The sequence below is a fragment of the Chelonoidis abingdonii genome, chromosome 21 (genome assembly GCF_003597395.2).
Source record: "Chelonoidis abingdonii isolate Lonesome George chromosome 21, CheloAbing_2.0, whole genome shotgun sequence".
NCBI classification, from domain to species: domain Eukaryota; kingdom Metazoa; phylum Chordata; order Testudines; family Testudinidae; genus Chelonoidis; species Chelonoidis abingdonii.
Window position 1 is genome coordinate 5,508,690 of NC_133789.1, and position 20,602 is coordinate 5,529,291.

At 49.3% G+C, this 20,602-nt stretch overlaps 2 protein-coding genes across 4 annotated transcripts in view; both read left to right on the forward strand.

The window, feature by feature from the left end:
- The first annotated feature begins 1,759 nt into the window (after window positions 1–1,759).
- Window positions 1,760–19,729, forward strand: SP2 (Sp2 transcription factor). Of its 3 annotated transcripts, none has more exons than XM_032791408.2 (8): window positions 1,765–1,851; window positions 5,905–6,067; window positions 10,841–10,917; window positions 11,436–12,389; window positions 13,018–13,318; window positions 17,521–17,695; window positions 17,819–18,012; window positions 18,480–19,729. In XM_032791408.2, the coding sequence occupies exons 3-8, from the start codon at window positions 10,855–10,857 to the stop codon at window positions 18,578–18,580; spliced, it is 1,788 nt and encodes a 595-aa protein (XP_032647299.1). In that variant the 5' UTR covers window positions 1,765–1,851; window positions 5,905–6,067; window positions 10,841–10,854; the 3' UTR covers window positions 18,581–19,729. The 3 variants fall into 3 exon arrangements, with proteins under 3 accessions (XP_032647301.1, XP_032647299.1, XP_032647300.1); XM_032791409.2 differs by lacking the exon at window positions 1,765–1,851 and adding an exon at window positions 4,842–5,755; XM_032791410.2 differs by lacking the exon at window positions 5,905–6,067 and having other exon boundaries at window positions 1,760–1,851.
- Window positions 2,814–20,602, forward strand: part of CDK5RAP3 (CDK5 regulatory subunit associated protein 3) — a 70,039-nt gene continuing 52,250 nt past the window's right edge. The window contains exon 1 of the mRNA XM_075059791.1: window positions 2,814–2,820. Coding sequence (XP_074915892.1) covers window positions 2,815–2,820 — 6 coding nt within the window. The 5' untranslated portion in view covers window position 2,814. The remainder of the gene's footprint in view (window positions 2,821–20,602) is intronic.

A 20,602-nucleotide genomic window follows, 5' to 3' on the forward strand; every position in this document is an offset into this window, starting at 1 on the left:
CCTATGTTTTCTTTAAATTGTTGTAAGAATGCCCAGAGCAATCAAATGGGCCCTTATTATTATAAAGAGAAAGGAAGAAAGAGAGAACAAATGCATGGAATATGTTTTTCCTGTGTTTTCAAACTCTGGCCAAACCATTTGGTTGGCAAATATCACTCTGCCACATAGGACAGAGTGAGTACTGCAGGAGCCCTGAGAACTGATTTGCAAATTCAGAAGCATTTGATGCCCCCTGGAGTTTCAGAATGACCTTTTTAGCCAGCTTCAGCAGAAATCAGCTTTCAAGAGCCTTCCCCGTGTCTTGCTAGATTCCACACAAGGGATGATGGTAAATCAGGTCTAGCTGCATGTAAACAGTAGCCTCTGTCTGTACTCTGATTTCAAAGTGGTAGCTCTGTTAGTCTGTATCAGTAAAAAGAACAAGGAGTACTTATGCCCATGCCACACTGGGAGCTGCTGGATTCTTAGCATTTGTGAAAATCTGGCTCTTGTTTAGGTGCCTAAACAGGAGTTAAGTATCAGGGGGTAGCCATGTTAGTCTATATCCACAAAAACAACAAGGAGCCCGGTGGCATCTTAAAGATGCATGGGGCATCTGAAGAAATGAGGTTTTTTACCCACAAAAGCTTATGCCCAAATAAATCTGTTAGTCTTTAAAGTGCCACCGGACTCCTCCTTGCCTTTAAATAGGAGTTGAGCTCTTTTGAAAATCTGTTTCCAGTCTTGCGTGCTGAACATTTGGCCTCAAGAATAGAGCCAGGAACAAGGCAAAGGATTCTAAAAATCAGAGCTCTAGCATTTAAACTGCATGTTCCCTTAACCTCCTTTTCCTTGCCTGCTTGCTCTTCGATTGTGAATTCCTGGCAGCAAGGACAGCACATGAGTATTTGGATAGCCCCTAGCAGTGTAGTGTCTGATACAATTCATAATAATATGTAAAAGGAATTTATTAGGTATTAATATGTAACTTCCTTCATCACACACGATTCCACAGCACTTTCCATACAGGAAGGCAATGAAATGCAACTACCCCTAGAGTGGAACAGGACAGCTGATCAGATCAGTTTCCAAAAAAAGTGGCTGTTGATTGATATGTCTCTGATGTTGCAGAGGTGCTGAGCTCCCACAAGGACAGTTAGTCATTGGGAGCTCGGGAGCTCAGCACCACTGACTCTCCAGAGCTGGGCACCAAACAGCTGCTGCCAATTTGGAACAAGTTATGTCTACAGGGAGACCTAGAGGCCCAGCACTGAAGTGCAACCACCTCTGAAGTGGAACAGCTGTCACTGTTACTAACCTTCCAGAATTCACAGCCCAGCTGATTTAGAAGAACCAATAGGAGGGTGAGTTGGACCTATTATTTTTTTTGATTGGCTATTATACTTATCAATCATAGTCTGTAGCGACCAATCGCATAACTCTACCGAAACAAATCCCGCCTATTTTTAGTCTACTCCCCCTCCATTAACTTGTCAATCAATTACTAGTGGGCGATAGTTTGGTTTCCCATCTATAGGTAAGCCGCACCGTCAATCAGATATCGATCTTTCTATTGGTCGACCAGATCCGTCTGTCATTCTGGAATCAGCCTCCCATTGGTGCAGCCGGCTCTCCATCATTGGGTTCGATTGATCGGCGGAGACGCCAATCAGGCGTTAGTGGCTCTGGATTGGTTAGTGCAAGTGTATCACTGATCCCATTGGCCAGGAAACTTGCTGGTCGGGTGGAGATTGGCCGTAAGGCCATCGAGGGGGCGGGACCTTCAGGGCGGTGCCCGGGCGGCCGAGGAGGAGGAAGATGGCGCCGTGAGGGGGTCGGAGCTGCCGCCGCCGCCGCCTCCGCTCCAGCCGGGTCTGTGCACTTCGCTCACCCCTGCCCAGGTGCGTGCGGCATGTCCCGGGAGCCCCGACCCCGGGCCTGCGACATGGGGGCAGGTTAGCGCGCTGGAGGGGCTGGCCCGGCCCCGGCAGCGGGGTAGGGACGGCGCGCGTGACCTGGTGACGGGGTCGACCTCGAAGGGCGCTGGGCCTGCTCCGCCCTTCTCCGGGCGACGGCGGGCTGGGCGCTTTCCGGGCCCGGAGGAGGCGGACGGGCGGATAACCCGCTTCCCCGGGGCCCGGCAGCTCTTGGTGTCGCCGGAGTCTGGACTTGCATGGGCCCCGGTGATTGGGGCGGGCAGTGGGAGGGAGGGTTGCAGGGCCCCTGTGCATAGTGGCGCCAGGGATGGGCAGGGGGAGGGAGGTTTGCGTGGGCCCCCGGTGCATTGGAGGCGGCGGGGATGGGCAGGGGGGAGGGAGGTTTGCTAGTTCCCCGGTGCATTGGGGGGCGCCAGGGATGGGCAGGGGGGAGGGAGGTTTGCTAGTTCCCCGGTGCATTGGGGGGCGCCAGGGATGGGCAGGGGGGAGGGAGGTTTGCATGGTCCCCCGGTGCATTGGGGGGCGCCAGGGATGGGCAGGGGGGAGGGAGGTTTGCTAATTCCCTGGTGCATTGGAGGCGGCGGGGATGGGCAGAGGCGAGGGAGGTTTGCACGGTCTCCCAGTGTATTGGGGCAGGCATGGTGGGGACCAGGGGTGGCAGGGAGGAGGGAGGTTTGCATGGTCCCCCGGTGCATTGGGGCAGGCGTTGTGGGGACCAGGGGTGGGCAGGGAGGTTTGCATGGTCCCCCGATGCATTGGGCTGAACAGTGGAGGGGTACTAGGGATGGGCAGGGAGACTTTTGTGGGGTTCTCTGGTGCATTGGGGACACTGGGATACGGAGCTTTGTGTAATTCTTGGTGCATTGGGATAGGGTGAGGGACACTGGGGTTGAGGGGCATGGAGGTTTGCATGGTCCCAAGTGCATTGAGGTGGGTGTGGAGGGCACTTTGTGTGGTATCTTGGGGAAGGGGATGAGTAGGCTACCCGGGGATGGGAATGGTGCATGGAGGGGATTAACTGGGTATCTGCTTCCCTACAGCACATAGGGTATGGTGGAGTGAAACTGACAGGGTTAGCAGGGGTGTGTGGGGATGCAGAGATTCTTGGTCCCTGGGTGCTTGGAGCTGGAGAACCTCACCGGCATGGGATGCTTTGGGAGCCACAGGGTGCAGCAGGACTGTTGCTGGTGGAAGTCTCTGCAGGGCCTGATCAGCCTCTCATTCCCTGATGCTGCTGGAGCCCCAAGGGCTCCATGTAACGTGTTGTTTACTATCAAGCAGTTAAAATATCCACTCCCTCCATATGTCTCCTACTGTCTGTTATAGGAAGGCTGTGAAGTACGGGTTTAGAGACCAGAGTCTGGGACCAAGTGACTCAAAACAATATCTTGGGGTTAGGACTATGTTAAGTCTAAATTATAAGAGTGTGAGCGCCCTGGGAGCCAGTCATCTTTGTAACATGACATATATATATATAAGCACCAGTAGCCACCTGTAGTACTTTGTCCACGTTTGCACTCCCAGTGTTACAGTGGTATGAAGCTGAAATGGTGAGGGATTTCCCCAAAAAGTCTACTGAGGACAAAGCCATACAGCAGACTCTGGTGTAGCAAAGTAAATTGTAAGCTTTGTGCTGTCTCAGTGCAGCCTGATGTGCTGGTTGCAAATCTGGTTTTAGTGAAAAATTTCTTCTTTGAGGGAAAAGACAGCGTTAAAGAATCAGAATTGATGATGAAGAATTGATTGATGAAGAAACTCCAGAGCTAACACATTGAAGTTTTGGTGCTAGAGCGATCACTCAGGTTAAACATCATATCTTAAAAACAGTTTGCCTTAGTGATAAATACTTAAGAATATTAAAGGGGTGCTGTTAAGTTGAAATTGACACATTTAAATTTTTTTTGTTAGAGATCACCCTTTGAATTCCTGAAAATAAATTTTATATAAATACAATTTTCAGTTCCCTTGTGGATGTATATAAGGGTCTTATTACTTATTCTTCAGTGCCAATTATACTAATTTATATCTAGCAATAAGAAGGTGCACATTTTACAGGGAGGATAATTAACCACTTGAGCAGCTTATCTGTGGATGCAATTGAGTTTCTATCACTTCAGATTTTTAATAAATCAGGATTGGATTCTCTCTCTCAGATGTAGGCCAACCAGAAGTTATGGCTTGATGCAGAAACAATTTGGTGAAATTCTCTGGTCTGCGTTGTGCAGGGGATCGGACTAAATGATCACAGTGGTCTCTTATGGCCTTAAAATCATAACTCTTGTTTTTCCTTTGCCAGCTGCCTCTATATCAATGCTTCTCAACCTTTCCAGAGTATTGTACCCGTTTCTAGAGTCTGATTTGTCTTGAGTTATCCCCCCCCCCCCCCAAGTTTCATCTCACTTAAAAACTACTTATTTACAAAATCAGACATAAAAATGCAAAAGTGTCATAGCACACTAGTACTGAAAAATTGCTGACTTTCTAATTTTTGCCATATAATTATAAAATGAGTTTAAATATAAAATGATACTTACATTTCAGGGTGTAGTATATAGAGCAGTATAAACAAGTCATTGTATGACATTTTAGTTTGTACTGACTTCGCGAGTGCTTTCATGTAGCCTGTTGTAAAACTAGGCAAATATCTAGATAAGTTGATGTACCCCTTGGAAGATCTCTGCATACCTCCAGGAGTATGTGTACCCTGATTGAGAGCCACTGCTCCACAGGGTAACCGTGAAAGCAACTAAACACACAGTGCTTGCCAATCCACAGGGTAAACATACTGAAAAAATAAATTTTCTGTAACTTCTTTTAAGCTGTGCCTACACTGAAAATGCTACGACAGCACAACTGCAGTGGTGCTGCTGTAGCGCTTCAGTGTAAATGCTCGCTACAGCACTCGTGTTGCTGTAGATAATCCACCTGCTCAAAAGGCAGTAGCTTGATTGACAGAAGAATTCTTCTGTTGACCTAGTGCTGTCTACGCTGGGGGTTAAGTCGGCTTATTACGTCTCCCAGGGATGTATGTGTTTCATCACAAGCTAATAAGAATGATCATACTGGGTCAGACCATAGGTCTGTCTAATCATCTCAAACAATTTTACTAAGATCCATTTTTTCCTCCATTAGCCTTAAATTTTGGACCTAATCTATCTGGGAGTCCTATAAAATGTGGAACCAGAGCTCTGCTCACCTACCCAATGTGCATCCCCAAGCATCTTGTTGACACTAAACAAATAATAAATAACCATTGTGAAGAATGAGAATAAAAACAAAACTCTCTCAGCTGACTTTTATGGTTTTAGTAATTATTTTTAAGTTTCCTGAATCTGCTGTCTGACTGCAGTAAACATATATTTCTAATTCTCTGCTGTAGCCACATATACAAAGACTGCTTTTGGTTAGGTGGCTGTTCCTTTGTGTTCTTATTTCCAGTGTAGTTTCTTTCATACATGAGCTCCAGCCATGCAATGTGATCCATATGAGTGGGAAGGATGGTTCAGTGGTTAGGGTGCCAGCCTAGAAATTGAGAAATGTGGGATTAAGTCCCTGCTCCATTACAGACTAGCAACCTTGGGCAAATCACTTGGCCTCGCTGTGCCTCAGTTTCCCATATGTAAAATGAGGACAATGCGTTCCTACCTCACGGGAGTGTTATAAAACTAAATCCATTAAAGACTGTGAGGCCCTTGGATCCCACAGTAATGTAGATAGATAGACCTTTTACACGTATGCAGTCTTCATATCGGTGTAGGAGTCTGCCTGCGTAGACCAGACTGCAGGACTTGGAGACATGTTCTGCCGCTTGTGATACTGAGTATTGATAGGTGTCTTATGTCAGTATTTGCATAGGCTCTTTATACTGAGAAGGAAGTTGTAGATACAAAGGAAAAATTCCTGATGGCAGAGCCTCAATGAAAGGGGCTAATTATCATTAGGAAAAAAAAACAAACCCAAACCACTCTTCCCTTTCTATCTTTTGTAGAATGTTGAAGATAATGGCAGAGTTTCAAAAAATTAAGTCTTGTGACAAGTGAAGGAGTCGCCTCTCAGAAAACCTACCAATCGTGCTGGTGTGAATGTTCCAGCTGGCTTCTAACAGGCGTTACTACTGGCTGGAAATGGGTTCTCATTGGCTGGCGCGATTGGTAAGTTTTCTTGTTCTTGTTCTACAGCTTGATTGCTCAGATTGCAGTCCTGTGGAGTTTTTAAATGCATCCTGAACTAATGAAGAGAGCTGTTTAGCCTGCAGGCTTAAAGACTTGGTACCTAGACAGTTAGCCAGTACGCACATATCCCTGTTTGTGTATCCTAGGGCAGGAACAAGTCCTAATTGTATTTGCTCAAATAACCTGATAAAAGAAACAACCAGCAGTTTTCAGGGTATCTTTCTTTCATCATCCTCTCAGAAGGCAAGTGAGTAGGAGAACATCAGATGGTGTGATGTTCAGACTGGACTTACCTGGTGATATATTTTTTTTGCACACAAGCGCGCCTGTGGCAAGCAGAGAGCCGAAGTACAGTGGGAATCGGGTAGACAGAGCACTCTTTGACAGGTTCAAGGGGTGTTCTGTTCCCTTCGGCACTTGACTGTAGTTGTGGGTTTACAGAAGGGCAAAGTGACTCTGAATTGTTCAGTGACTTCTTGGTGAATGAGTGTGTAGTTCACAGCAAACTGCTGTTAGATGATAGGTGGTGATTGTTTGCCAAGGAGGAACTTCTCCTGCCTCTCATAAAGGTCTGTAGCCCAGAAGACGACAGGCTTGGATACATTTACTCTGGTAAATTCTGGTTCTGTCCCCAAATCTAAACTGGACGGAGAGGTGGGCTCCTGGAAGTTGTGTTTAAGTAGCCCATTGGTCTTACCATGCTGTAACTGGATTTGCACTCTGCTGCCTTTCAAAATGTCAAACTGTCACCAGGGGACGTTGGGAGGAAATGATTGGGTGACAGATTAACATGGGGTTCAGACAGCAAACACAGAGAGATGACTTCTCTCTCCACATTTATCCTCCTAACTGATTTATAAAGGTTAATGACACCCCCCCCCCCATCCTTAATGTGTTTCATTTTTTGGCCTGGCTTAATGTCATTCGTGTGCCATCCAAGAAGTTAATCCATAGCAGTTCCTGCTTCTGCTGAAAGGGAGGGTGCAGTCATTTAGGTTGGGCAGGAGTTCAAGCCCCTGGTTTTCTGGGAAGAATGTGTCCTTTTATCACAGGCCAGCTAGCTGGGCACAAACATCTGATGCTTCAGTGGTGGAGAGGTTACCACAGTGAATGAGCGAGAGTGGCTTGAAGGAATGGATGCCCTTCTATCAGAACTGGTGCAAATAATTTCCATCTGATGATGTCCCAGGCTCTGGGAATCTCTAAACTGACTCAGTGAGGATTTATGCGCTTGGCCATGGCGGGATGTGAAAGAGCCTTTGTGTAGCTTTGGGAGAAGTCTGGAGTCTCTCCTTTCTCCGCATTGAACTGTCTGCTTTTGGGAAGTGGACTCCTTGGTGACTTGGATTGGAGCCTGCTAGCTCAGTTTTCTTGCTACTCTCTGTTTGGGGAAAGATTCAGCATTGCTTACAGAGAAGTTTTCTGTCTCTGCTGACCAACAATAGTCAGTAACCTGCAGGGCAGTCAAAACAGTGAACAGGGGAATGAGAGCATAGGACATGGACGGTACTAAGTGTTCTGGGTTTAATTGCATCTGAAATAGATAAATAGCCTTTGTCCTCGCCCTGAGCTGCATTAAGCTCAGATGACTGGCTCCTGTGTTCAGTAAAGTGTAGAGAGACACTGATTCCTAGAGTTACTCCTTAAACTGATATAACATACTGTGCTGCTTGATTTGATTAATTCACTAGGTCTCTCTATCGACCTACCTGTAAGAAATATTGATGTAATTCAGGTATATTTACTGTTTATTATTTATATCATGGTAGCCTGTAGGAGCCGCAGTCACTGACCGTGGCCCTATGGTGCTAGGTACTGTACAGACACAGAACAAACAGGATCCTGCCCCAAACAGCTTGTGATCTAAAGATAAGACGTGAGACAACAGGTGGATACCGACACATGGAGGAGCATAAGGAAACAATAAGACAGTACTGGTTAGCACACCAGCTGCCTAACCGTTGTCAAGTTTTTTAGAGGCATCATGGCCCAGAAGAGTTTGAAAGAGGTCATGGGGGTGGCTTCGCAGATGGTTACAGAGATTCTGCTTCCATACGTGAGAGGCCGTGTGGAAGAAAGTGCTATTAAGCACTATTCAAGAGCCACCCACCTCGTCTGAATCACTGGAGATGTAGTCAAATCTTCTTGTACCTGGTGGTAAATAGCCCCAGGGTTCACACTCCTGGCACTTCAAGACTGTATTCCTTTCCTCCCATCTTTTCACAGGCTGATGCAGACTCAGCTGTTGTGTGCCATGTGTCTCCTACTGTATAGAGACTGTGCCTGCCATTCTGTTTCTCTCCCATTGTGGTATCTTCCCTCTCACTGTTGTTAGGGTGTTGGGTGCTGTTCTTGGGTGGTGTGGATACTTTGGCAGCTGAAGCTGGAGAGCTAAGCTGCAGTACAACCTGCCTACCCATTCTGAGATCATCCCAAGCTTTACTGTGAGGACCCGTCTAATTGTAAATGGGCTCCTTTTGCTCATAGCAGTAAAGCGAAGTAAACTAGAACTAAACACTTCCTCTCCCTATTAGCTAAGTCTTGGCTTCTCCATGTCATGAGTGGATCACTTTTCTTGGACTTCAGCATTTGCCTTCTGCTTATGGGGAGGCCAGGTCTTCACTAGGGGAAAAAAGGTGGTTTTGCATCATGTGTTAGTGTGCTAGCGTGGACTAGGCAATTGTTGTTTTTACAAGTGTTCGCTAGTCGAGGTAAACCCTAGACCCTCCCCACGTTCATCTTGACACTCGTGAAACTACAGACTGCCTTGTCCACACTGGGATCTTACCATGTGCAAAACCAACCTTTTTCCTAGTGTGGATGCAGCGTTTGGTTGGGGCGAGTGTACTGACAGTGTTTCTGACAGTGGGTGCCAGACCTTTAGGTCTAGGATTACCCCTCCCTTTATCTCTCTAAGATGTGACAGTGGCTGCGAACATCCATGTTCCTCAAATGTCCATAACTCCCCATTTCAAATTGGTACCCTGCCAGTGATTATAACGCAGAGAGTCCGGGCTTAGAAAAGCTCCCACTTTTAGGTAAATATTATCAAGCTATTGAGCCATACCAAGATAGTTAGGTGGGATGACCGGGTAATTTACCAAAGGAAATATCATGGATGCAATGTCTTTCTACTCCAGGACAAAAGACACCGCAAGTTCTAAGGATTTAGGAGGGTCTTTCCCTGGCTTCACTGTAATTAAGCCTGTAAAAAAACCAATCCTTTCTGCTGTGCTTATTGCAATCTTTCTTATTCCCTGCTGTCTCGCTGGAGTGCGCAGAGTGAGTGTTAGGGCTGAGAAGTTGAGAACTTGCCCACTCCTGTCAGAAGGATGTTCAGTGGAGAAGCACAAGTATTTCCATTAAGTGCTAACAGTATTAACCTTTTCACTGCTGACGGTTATACTGGAAACCTCCAGCAAGTGCTGTACCTGTAAGGTTCTGATGCTGTGTAACAGGAATATAGTATCTAATCAGAGTACGCCAATAATTGAGATGGTTGCTACTGCAGTCTCTGCTTCCATCTGCTAAGTGTATCAGGCAAGCTCTTTTCTTACTATGTCTCCACCTGGTGTAGCCTCATCCTTGACCTGAACGCTTCTCTCTTCCCATTAAGTTGCCTATTTCAAACTCCGTGTACTCCACTGTCTAGCTTTAGCTCTGATGAAATCATCCACCATGTTTTCTTGTCCTTTCGTTTTGAGTACTGCAGCTATATGTCCTCCCTGTCCATCTGCACATTCGCATTTTCCTTTGCACTGCCAGCAGGGGACCTCCAGCAGAGGGTTATCCCAAAATTGCATAATGATTTATCCACATTCTGCACCAATAACACACCAAAGTAATCACAGCACTGACTGTGTTTCCAACCCAAAACAGCATTAAAACTTTACCCTGATAGAAAACGTCAGGTATATCTACACTGCAAAAAAACACCACGGCAGTGAGTCTCAGAGCCGGGGTCTACAGCCTCAGGTTCACACTGTGGCACTGAAAATAGTTCTGTAGGCCATTTGGACTCCGAAGCCCAGGGAGTGGGGTGGGCTTCAGCACCTGAGCTCCAGCCCAAGGCAGAATGTCTACGTGGCTGTTTTTAGTTCCAGAGCACAAGCCTGAGTCTATAGACCCAGGCTCGGCGATGCCTTGCCACAGGGTTTTTTGGGCAGTGTAGACATTCCCTTGGAAGCAAACAGAAGGTAGCATGGACTTGCAGACAGAGTACTGGACTGGGAGTCAAACCAGAGGATCTACTCTTCTTTCTGCTGCGTGGCCTGGGGCAAGTCTCTGGGCCTCTGTTTCCCCTCCCACCCTTTATCTGGTCTGTGTAGATTGAAAGCTCTTCAGGGCAGGGACCGTCTGTCTCTTCCTCTGTGTTTGTACAGCACCCAGCACAGCAGGGCCTCGAGGTGCTGCTAAGACACAAATAACTAATCGAGGGATCCAGCCATTTCCCTCTGCTGTTTGCTGCCCGTGGTGACATAATGGTCCCTTCTACAGTTAGCAACAATCTATGCAAAGGTTGAAATAACAAATTGCGGAATGATAAAATCCCACTTCACATTAAGGCGCACGCTACCAGTAACTGAGCCATTTGTTAGGTCAGCGCTGATGATTTCGGAGGGCGAGATCAGTTCAGAGGACTGAAGTGCTGTGTGATTCCTCAGGGGGTGGAGTGATGCCGAAGGGAGAGAACTATGCTCCTTGTTGTCACCATTCGCCTTACTCCTCCCTCTGCCTCTTTCCTTCCTGCAGATCAAGAGGACAGCATGGCCGCCACTGCAGCAGTGAGTCCTAGTGAATACCTGCAGCCTGCTGCCTCCACAGCACAGGTGAGAGGGAGATTGCCTGGCTCTTTACTGTGGCATTGAGTGCTCCGGGACACACCCCACTCACAGCTGTGTCATGTGCTAGTGGCTGCCTTGCTGCACTCCCAAGGGATCCACATCTTCTGCAGAGCTTCCTCCCCTGTCTCTGTAGAGGCTGGTGCTGTTGATTCGAAAGGAAGGGTCGCCTTGTAAAACCCAGGACCGGAAGCCAGGTCTTCCTAGTTGTGCCGCCAAGTCACTTTGTGGCCTTGGAGAAGTCCCTTCCCTTCTGTGTGTCTCATTTTCCCCATTTGCTTAATGGGTCTAGTAACACCATCCTGTCTCCAAAGGGGGATGTGGGGGTACATGTACGAAAAGTGCTTTGAGATCAAAGGCGCTAGTGATGGGTAATGAAGATTCTGACAGCTGTACAGAAACCTTAGACGCTTGCTTTGTGTTTACATCACCTCTGAAACTGATCTCCTGCGTCAGCTGAACCCACTCGACTCGACCTCTTCTCTCATTCCTGTCTCCTCCTCTAGGACTCTCAGCCCTCTCCACTTGCCCTGCTTGCAGCGACATGTAGCAAAATCGGTCCTCCTGCCGTGGAAGCCGCCGTCACTCCTCCAGCCCCGCCTCAGCCCACACCTCGAAAACTTGTCCCCATCAAACCCGCACCAGTTCCTCTGGGTTCCAGTAAAAACAGCTTTGGGATCTTGTCGTCGAAAGGGAACCTCTTTCAGATCCAGGGGTCTCAGCTTGGGACATCCTATCCCGGGGGGCAGCTGGTCTTTGCCATTCAGAATCCAACCATGATCAACAAAGGGGCCCGCTCGTCTACGAACATCCAGTACCAGACTGTCCCACAGATTCAAGCATCAGGGGGGCAAACCATACAAGTTCAGCAGAACCTTGCCAACCAGATTCAGATTATTCCCGGCACTAACCAAGCGATCATTACCCCCTCCTCTTCCACACACAAGCCTGTGCCAATCAAGCCGGCTCCCGCGCACAAGGCCGGGACATCATCTGTGCAGAGTGCAAGCAATGTCGTCAAGCTGAGCAGCGGCAGCAATGTAACGCTCACCCTGCCGGTTAATAACCTGGTGAATGCTGCTGAGCCCGGCGCTCAGGCTCAGATCATAACCGAGAGCCCGTCAAAGCCCTGTAAAAAGACTAGAAAGAAAGCCATGTCACCAGCCCAGACGACAGCCATGGCGGTGGCTGAGCAAGTAGAAACGGTGTTGATAGAGACTACGGCAGATAACATCATCCAGGCAGGAAATAACCTGCTGATAGTGCAGAGTCCTGGCTCAGGCCAGCCAGCGGTGGTGCAGCAGGTCCAGGTGGTCCAACCCAAGCAAGAGCAGCAGGTGGTACAGATTCCCCAGCAGGCCCTGAGAGTGGTCCAGGCGGCCTCTGCTACGCTCCCTACCGTCCCCCAGAAGTCCTCTCAAAACTTTCAGATCCAGGCAGCTGAGCCAACTCCTACCCAGGTACCAGGTCCTTAACCCTTTCTGGTGGGTACATCTGTGTCTGGGAGATCCACCAGGGATCCCTGACTCAGTGCGTGGTGCATAAGGAAAGGCAGAGTGACCTGGGGGTACTGCATGAGACAGGAATCTCTTTGCAGGCAGGGTTTGTGTTTAGAAATGCCTGGGCAACTTCTCCTTTCAAGCTGCGTATTGCAAGCCCAGATTTCCATGTTATGCAAGCACAGTGGTTTGCTGTCTCGCGAGGGAGGTGGAAGGCTTATTTACGTCTGTTGTACAGAGAGGGGTTGATGTCACTGGTGTGTGGCAAGTAGCCACCTTCCTGTGTGACGGAAGCTTTTCTTGTGATGGATCCTTGCAGGACTTGCCTTATCTTTACTTGACTGATCATGACTAGGTGGAGAGATCCAGGGCCGTCCTGATGCTGGGAAGGCACAGAAAACTCCTCTAGCAGGCTGGTCGTAGTGTGTTAATTACATTTAATTCCTTGTGAATTGCGGGCTTACTATGGCCTTGGGTGTCCTGGACCTGAAGCCCATCATTCCGATCCTGTGGGTCACACCTGGCCGTATTTGTGCTCTTGCTAAGCGACAGCTGGTCTGATTCCTTTCCTGTTTCCTTCTTCCTTCAGGTCTACTTCAAAACACCTTCAGGGGAGCTGCAGACCGTGCTGCTTCAGGAAGCCCCGGCTGTGACGGTGGCCCCTTCTCCCACCTCGTGCAGCAGCCCCGTGTCCCGCAGCTCCCAAGCAGGCGGAAGCTGCAAAAAGCCAGCCGCACGCAAAGAGCGCACCCTGCCAAAGATCGCCCCTGCCGGAGGCATTATCAGCTTGAACGCGGCTCAGCTGGCAGCTGCAGCCCAGGCAATGCAGACCATCAACATTAACGGTGTCCAAGTCCAAGGAGTACCTGTCACCATCACCAACACCGGAGGTGGGATATGCATTGTTACACACTGGTTCTAGGGATCTGACACTGGGTAGGGGGAGAAGGAACTATCTGAGCTCCCAAAGCCTTAATGTTCTGGAGGCCAGGAACTTCCTAGCTGGCAGTGTAGATTTCAGTTGGATTCCCCCTCTTAAGCCAAGCCCTGGTGCCCATAATAGAGTATTGCAGGGTGTTAACTGCCCTACAATTCTGTAGCCCCTTTCATCCCAAAAGATCCCACATAGCATCTCTGCAGTCCTAGGGAGGCCTCTGCAGCCCTAGGGAGGCCTCTCCAGGCCCTTCCTGGGAAAGCATTGCCTGTTAGATCAGCTGTGCTGAGCTCCAGCTGGGGCTGCATCACTTGGAAGTAACAGAGGAGGAGAAGGACCTCAGAGTATTGGTTGATCACAGAATGACTCTGAGCCGCCAATGTGATATGGCTGTTTAAAAAAAGCTAACGCAGTCTTGGGATGCATCAGGCGAGGTATTTCCAGTAGAGATAAGGAGGTGTTAGCACCATTATACAAGGCACTGGTGAGACACCATCTGGAATACTGTGTGCAGTTCTGGTCTCCCATGTTTAAGAAGGATGAATTCAAACTGGAACAGGTACAGAGAAGGGCCACTTTTGGATGATCTGAGGAATGGAAAACCTATTTTATGAAAGGAGACTCAAAGAGCTTGGCTTGTTTAGCCTAACGAAAAGAAGGCTGAGGGGGGATATGATTGCTCTCTATAAATATATCAGAGGGATAAATACCAGCGAGAGAGAGGAATTATTTAAGCTCAGTACCAATGTGGACACAAGAACAAATAGATATAAACTGGCCATCAGGAAGTTTAGACTTGAAATTAGATGAAAGTTTCTAACCATCAGAGGAGTGAAGTTCTGGAACAGCCTTCCAAGGGGAGCAGTAGGGGCAAAAGCATATCTGGCGCCAAACTAAGCTTGAAAAATTTATGGAGGGACGTTATGATGGGATAGCCTAATTTGGCAATTAATTGATCTTTGACTATTAGAGGTAAATATGGCCCAATGGCCTGTGATGGGATTAGATGGGGTGGGATCTGATTACTATAGAGAATTCATTCCTGGATGTCTGGCTGTGAGTCTTGCCCACGTGCTCAGGGTTTAGCTGATCGCATATTTGGGGTCGGGAAGGAATTTTCTTCAGAGCAGATTGGCAGAGGCCTGGGGTTTTTGCCTTCCTCTGCAGCATGGGGCGCGGGTCACTTGCTGGAGGATTCTCTGCACCCTGAAGTCTTTAAACCACAATTTGAGGACTTCAATAGCTCAGGTTAGGGGTTTGTTACAGGAGTGGGTGGGTGAGATTCTGTGGCCTGCGTTGTGCAGGTCAGACTAGACGATCATAACGGTTCCTTCTGACCTTAAAGTCTACGATTCTAACGGGGTTCACAGCCTCTCTGAGCTACAACGTTAATTAATGAATACAGAGATTGATAGTCACGCCTGTCTGAGGGCTAAGACTTGCTCTATTTAGTCCTGAACCAATCTCCCAAAAGTCCTGGTAGATGTAGGGACCAGTGAGTTTTAAGGTCACCTACTTACCAGACCACCCCAAGACTAGAGGTAGATGGTTTGGAGAGCTGGAATTCCTGCTTCATCCTAGTCTATCCCTGTCAGGTGATACCATCCCTCCATCTGATTTCCTTCTTGATTCTTTTGCCTTTCAACTCTCTGTTATTTAAGCAGCAGCTATTTAAAACAAAACCATTAGTGCTGGAACCCAGTGACTGATACCACCCAAAAGTTTGGAATCCCAGCTTCCAAGCAGAGTAAAGCCTTTATCTCTTATCTCTGGCACAGGGGTTCTCTCTCAAACTTCTGACAACAAAATTACTACATGCCCCCGGGGGAAGTAGGGGGCTGGAGACCGAGACCCACCATCCTGGGTGGGGTTGGAATTCGGCCTTAAGCTTAAGTCCTGGGCCCCAGCAAGTCTAACGATGACCCCATTAAAATGGGGTTGCAACCTACTTTGGGGTCCTGACCCACAGTTTGAGAACTACTGCTCTAGCAGGTGGTGAGTTATTCCCTGCCACAGTCACATGGGGAAGGCTATTGTGAAGGTGCTTCCAGTAGTCAGACCACTACAGATGCTTTCAGGATCTCTAAAATTTTCCAAGCATTGGTCCCGGACTAGCGATTAGAAAGAAATCCAATGAATTCTGAGTGGCTGTGCGTCCTGAGCCATGGCAGTTCCTGCTGGAAAATATCTATTTTCATAATGCCCTTGCTGTTCAGTTCTGGACACAGCCATGTGTCCCCTTCTTAGGGTAAGTGGCTTTCCTACTATGCCAGAGAAAATATCAAAACCACAGCTGCATCCTGCATTTGTGCAAGCTGGAGGTAATGGTGAGTCTTAGGCCTGGTCTACGCTGCGGGAGGGGAAATTGATCTAAGTTGTGCAACTTCAGCTATGTGAATAACATTGCTGAAGTCGACGTACTTAGATCAACTTACCGCGGTGAGTCAACTGCTGCCGCTTCCCCGTCGACTCCGCCTGCGCCTCTTGCGGGGGTGGAGTACAGGAGTAGATGGGAGAGTGCTCGGGGATCGATTTATCGCATCTAGACTAGACATGATAAATTGATTCCCGCTGTATCGATCGCTATCTGGCAGGTAGTGTCGCCAAGTCCCCAGATCTCTTTGGCAATAGAGAGGTTGCAAATACTGCGCTGCATTCCACTCCTCCCGTTCCAAGGTGGCATGGCAGACATGGACGCTTCCTTTCATAGCTGACTTCAGAGAATCATTGCCTACATCTGCCCCCACCCAACATGGTAGATCAACCCATTGCTCTCAGTGGCAGGTTTTTGCATTCCAGAGATCAGATGGGAGGCTTTTGCTGCAGGAAACATCAGGAGAGGAAGTTCTGTGTGGAGAAAGGCAATCTGCTTTCGGATCCAGAAAGACATGCCAGAGGGCTTCTTTCTCAGCAGGAAGTGGGAAGATTCCCAGATGGATTTTTAAGTTGGAAGCTGTTCTTCCTCTCTTGGCTAAACCAAAGCAGTGTAAAATATGGAACAGTTGCTAAGTGAGTTGCCATGATTCATGGCTTGCACACAAATCTGTCCTGAAACGAGCAAATAAATGAATCAGTACTGGCAGATATTCACCCTGTCAGCATCATCCATCGTGGTGTAGTAGTTTCACAGTAAATTACCAGCCTCCAGCATAGTGTAGATGGCTGAAGAGGCTAGTCCTGAGATGATAATGGGACCTTCCACCTCAGGGGTTGCAAGTTCAGATCCAGCCCAGGCTCTGCAGGACCTGCTGGCTGTTCCATATGTGAGATGAGTTGATGGGTGTCTCGGCCCATTTTCCACAGAGACATCTCCACTCCCCAGTTGGCGCTTATTGGCCACTTGCTTGGAGGGCCCCCATGGTGAAGCCAAGTACTGTGGAAGCTGAGCTGCCCTCTCAGCTGCAGAGGAAGGATCCCTGCAGAGCAGTCTTGAGGCATGCTGGAGGGAAAGAGTGCCCTGTCAATGCTGTATCTGCTCAGTAACTACAGGGCTTTGGTCTGAAGAGGCGCTGAGCTGACCTTTCTCAGCAGCACTGAAGGATGTTGGATTTCCATCATCCAGGGGCCCTGGGAGGATCAATTCCACTCACTGACATTGACACCAGTTTTTTTCTTTCCAGCCCCCGGTGTGGCCCAGGCTCCCGCGTCCCTGAAGCCAGAGCTGGGAGCTGGCCCCTCAGGGTGCCAGGTAAGTCCCGTTTTTTTTGTAAATATATTGCACGTTTTTTCAAAGTTTCTTTTTTGTTTCCTGTTCCGATCATTCCCCACCCCGAAGAGTTAAACTGAAAACTTTGAAAAACCGCACAGTATATTCAGAAAAAAGGGACTTACCTTCCCTTTAAAGGGCCAGCACCATGGCGGGGGTGGGTCCAGGGCCTTTGAGACACTGCATGCTGGGGTGGCACAGAGGAGAAAGGAATTGCTGAGTAGGGACTGGTCACATTATTGGAGCTGGTTCCTTTCCCTTTGCCAGGCCTCCCTTGTAAGGAGTTGATCTGCTTAGGCAGCTGGACGGTTACCTGCATGAGGAGTATGGGAAAAGAGGGGTGTACAGCACCATCAGCGAGAGGGCTGCATCTCCCCTTGGAGTTGGGGGTCCCCAAGGGGGACGCTGAGCAGCAGCCTTAATACCCTTCTCCCTCTGCTTCTCATCCGCAGGCCAGCAGCAGCTGACGGTCCAAAACGTGTCTGGCAACAACCTGACCATCAGCGGCCTGAGCCCCACCCAGATCCAGCTGCAGATGGAGCAGGCGCTGTCCGGGGAGATCCAGCCTGGGGAGAAGAGGCGGCGTATGGCGTGCACCTGCCCCAACTGCAAGGACGGGGAGAAAAGGTGAGCGGGCAGATGGGGTGGGACAGGCGATGGGTCAGGTGGGGGAGACACACAGTGCCAGCCAACTTTGCCCACCTCCACGACAGCAAGAGTAACGGTTGCGATGGCTTCCTGTCCCTCCAGGTCAGGGGAACAGGGGAAGAAGAAGCACATCTGCCACATCCCTGAGTGCGGCAAGACTTTCCGCAAGACCTCGCTGCTGCGGGCCCACGTCCGCCTGCACACGGGCGAGCGCCCGTTTGTCTGCAACTGGGTCTTCTGCGGGAAGAGGTTCACACGCAGCGACGAGCTGCAGCGGCACGCCCGGACGCACACAGGTCTGTTGCCCGGCGCCCCTGCTCCCCATCTCCCATGTCCTGCCAGGATGTTTTGCATGTAGTCGGGAGGAGAGTCCTGCCACGTCTTGGAGCTGGTCTTGTGGGACTGTCTTCCCCTCTCCCCTGCTTCTGCTTTGCCAGTAACCCCAGAGCATGCTGCCGCCTTGCCCACCGAGGAGATGGGGAGGGGGGCTCCAGAACCTATGGGGTCTCTGCTGCCTTCGCGTCACCCCAACCGCAGCTTGGCACAGATCTGTCATCTCCCTGCAGGGGGAGGGACAGCGTTTTAGCTGTGCACATGGGGAGCTGGGCGGGAAGGGGACCATGCATCGGTGCTTTCCACCTTCCCGGCATGAGGGTTGCAACACACGCCCTTCCAAGCTGGAGCGATCGAGACTTGGGTGCTTGGCTGCAGCAGCGAGCGCCGGCCTCTGGCGCATTGAACGTTGCTCTTGTTTCCCTGGCAGGTGATAAGCGTTTTGAGTGTGCGCAGTGCCAAAAGCGCTTCATGAGAAGTGACCACCTGACGAAGCACTATAAAACCCACCTGGTCACCAAGAACTTGTAGGATTAGCGGCAGCCAGACGGGGGCCGCCAGCTGGCCCTCTAAGCACTGGCTAAGCCCCGCACTGTCATGGACAGTCCCCGGCAAGGGTACGGCGTAGGGGTTGGGCAGCCAGCCAGCCTGGGAATCCGCAGCCGTAGTCGCGCTCCTGGCTTTGATCCCCTCCCAGAGGTGTCCGCATGGGGAGAGGAGTCGTTGCTGAGCTTCCTTCGTTGGAAGTCATCCACCTTCCAGCACAATCCTTGGGAATCCAGCTCCTTCCTCTGCAGAGCACGTCAGAGTCGGACATTGATTGCATGGGCCGGGACGAAGGAGAAGCTCTTATTTCCAAAGGAAAATGCTGACATGGGTGCGAGTGGCAGCCCCTCCTCGCTGCGCCGCAGGCTGGGGGGACTGAACAAGCAGGGCCGTGTGTAAACGGCACAAGGATGCCAGCGAAACTTTCTCACGGTGGGCCCCCTCCTCCTCCCTGCGCTTGTGAAGCTTTGACACAGCAGGGGGCAGCACTCCACAGACAGCCCACCCGACGCTGTGCGGCACATTCCTACTTTATATTTAAAATCTATAAATATCTATAAATATCTCTATATAAACTCCTTTGGAAGGTCTTTTTTTCTATGGAAATTGTTGCCTTACGCTCCCAGCTCCCGAGTATGAACACTGTGTATTGTGAGTGCTTGTTTTTTTTATTTAATTGTGCCTGGTTAATAATCTCCCCTCCCAATCCTTTTCCCTCCAAAGTTCTTTTCCAATAACGAATTGAAGAGGTTTTTTTCTCTCCACTGATTTATTTTTCCTTTTCATTTCCCAGTGACATGGCGTTTCCTTTTGAATCTTGGATCTTTAAATCCTCTTTTGCCCATAATGCCCCCCCCCACCTCCCTGCAGCCCATCACTGTGTATATTGTATCATAGACTATATTGCTTCCGTGTTTACTACATGTTTCAAAAACATATGGCTTGTTATTTTTGAGCTTTTAAATTAAAAAAAAAAATCCACTTTATTTTTTAGGTGTAACTGCTTGAGGTATGTTTTATGAATTAAGTGACAGATCTGTTATTCTTTATTAACGATGTAACTGGCTGGCTGGTGCAGAGTCAGCCAAGAGTTTTTTCTTGCTAAATAAATTTAGTCGCCAGAGGCAAACCCAGCATGGGAAGCAAAGGATCCTTTGTCTCGTAAGCATGACGCCTGGTAAAAGAGACCAGCTTTTGAGGAGAGGTGAGAAGATTAGTTGGGGGGTGACCAGGTCAGTTGTTTAGACACAGCACTAAGAGACCCGCTGAGATTTCAACCCCGTCCACTGGAGCCACCTACGTTCTCTCTGCCCGAAGAAGCTGACAGTCTACCTAGACAAAGCAAAGGCTGGGAGGAGAAAGATCAACACACAGAGGGGAAGTGACCTGATCAGGGTCAGTGGCAGAGCTGAGAATGGAACCCAGGTGTCCTGAATCCCAGGCCAATGCCCCGCCCACCAGACCACACTGTTATTTGCATTAAGGCCCCATTGTGCTAGGAGCTGTATTGTTAGAATAAGAGACAGTCCTTGTTGCAAAGAGCTTTACAGTTGCTGCCCACTGGCTTTCATCTTTTGGAGTAGCTCTTTAATCCTTCCAAGCTTCACCCAAAAAAGGATCCTGTCGGTGCACTCAGGCCAGACCTCAGAACCGTCTGAGTCCTTCCCTGGATGGGGCGACACAAGCTTTACCCTCTAACCTGCCTGACCTTGGGAAATAAACTGCTGGTTCCCCCCAGACGAGTGTCCATGTCGAGATGAACCACCATTGCCATAATCCCCCTTGGGGGCATTCTCAACCAAAAGTCAGATGGAGGGGGCTGGTCCCTTTAAAACCCCTTCTCCAGGGCTGGGGCACTATTGGGGAAGCCCTTGTGCTGTCCCTGCTCTGGGTACCCAAAGGCCTTCAATCAAGCCCTGTTCACCAGCACTGGGCAGGAAAAAGTACAGCCAATGACTTTCAAAAGCTGCCCGGTTACCTGGAGGGCGGGAGAAATTGCTCAGGAAC

Excerpts from the sequence above, each read along its gene's own strand:
- SP2 (XM_032791410.2), top strand. The coding sequence starts at position 10,855 with ATGGCCGCCACTGCAGCAGTGAGTCCTAGTGAATACCTGCAGCCTGCT. Across the intron at positions 13,319-17,520 it reads CACCATCACCAACACCGGAG|GCCAGCAGCAGCTGACGGTC; the intron begins GTGGGATATGCA and ends TCTCATCCGCAG. Across the intron at positions 17,696-17,818 it reads TGCAAGGACGGGGAGAAAAG|GTCAGGGGAACAGGGGAAGA; the intron begins GTGAGCGGGCAG and ends CTGTCCCTCCAG.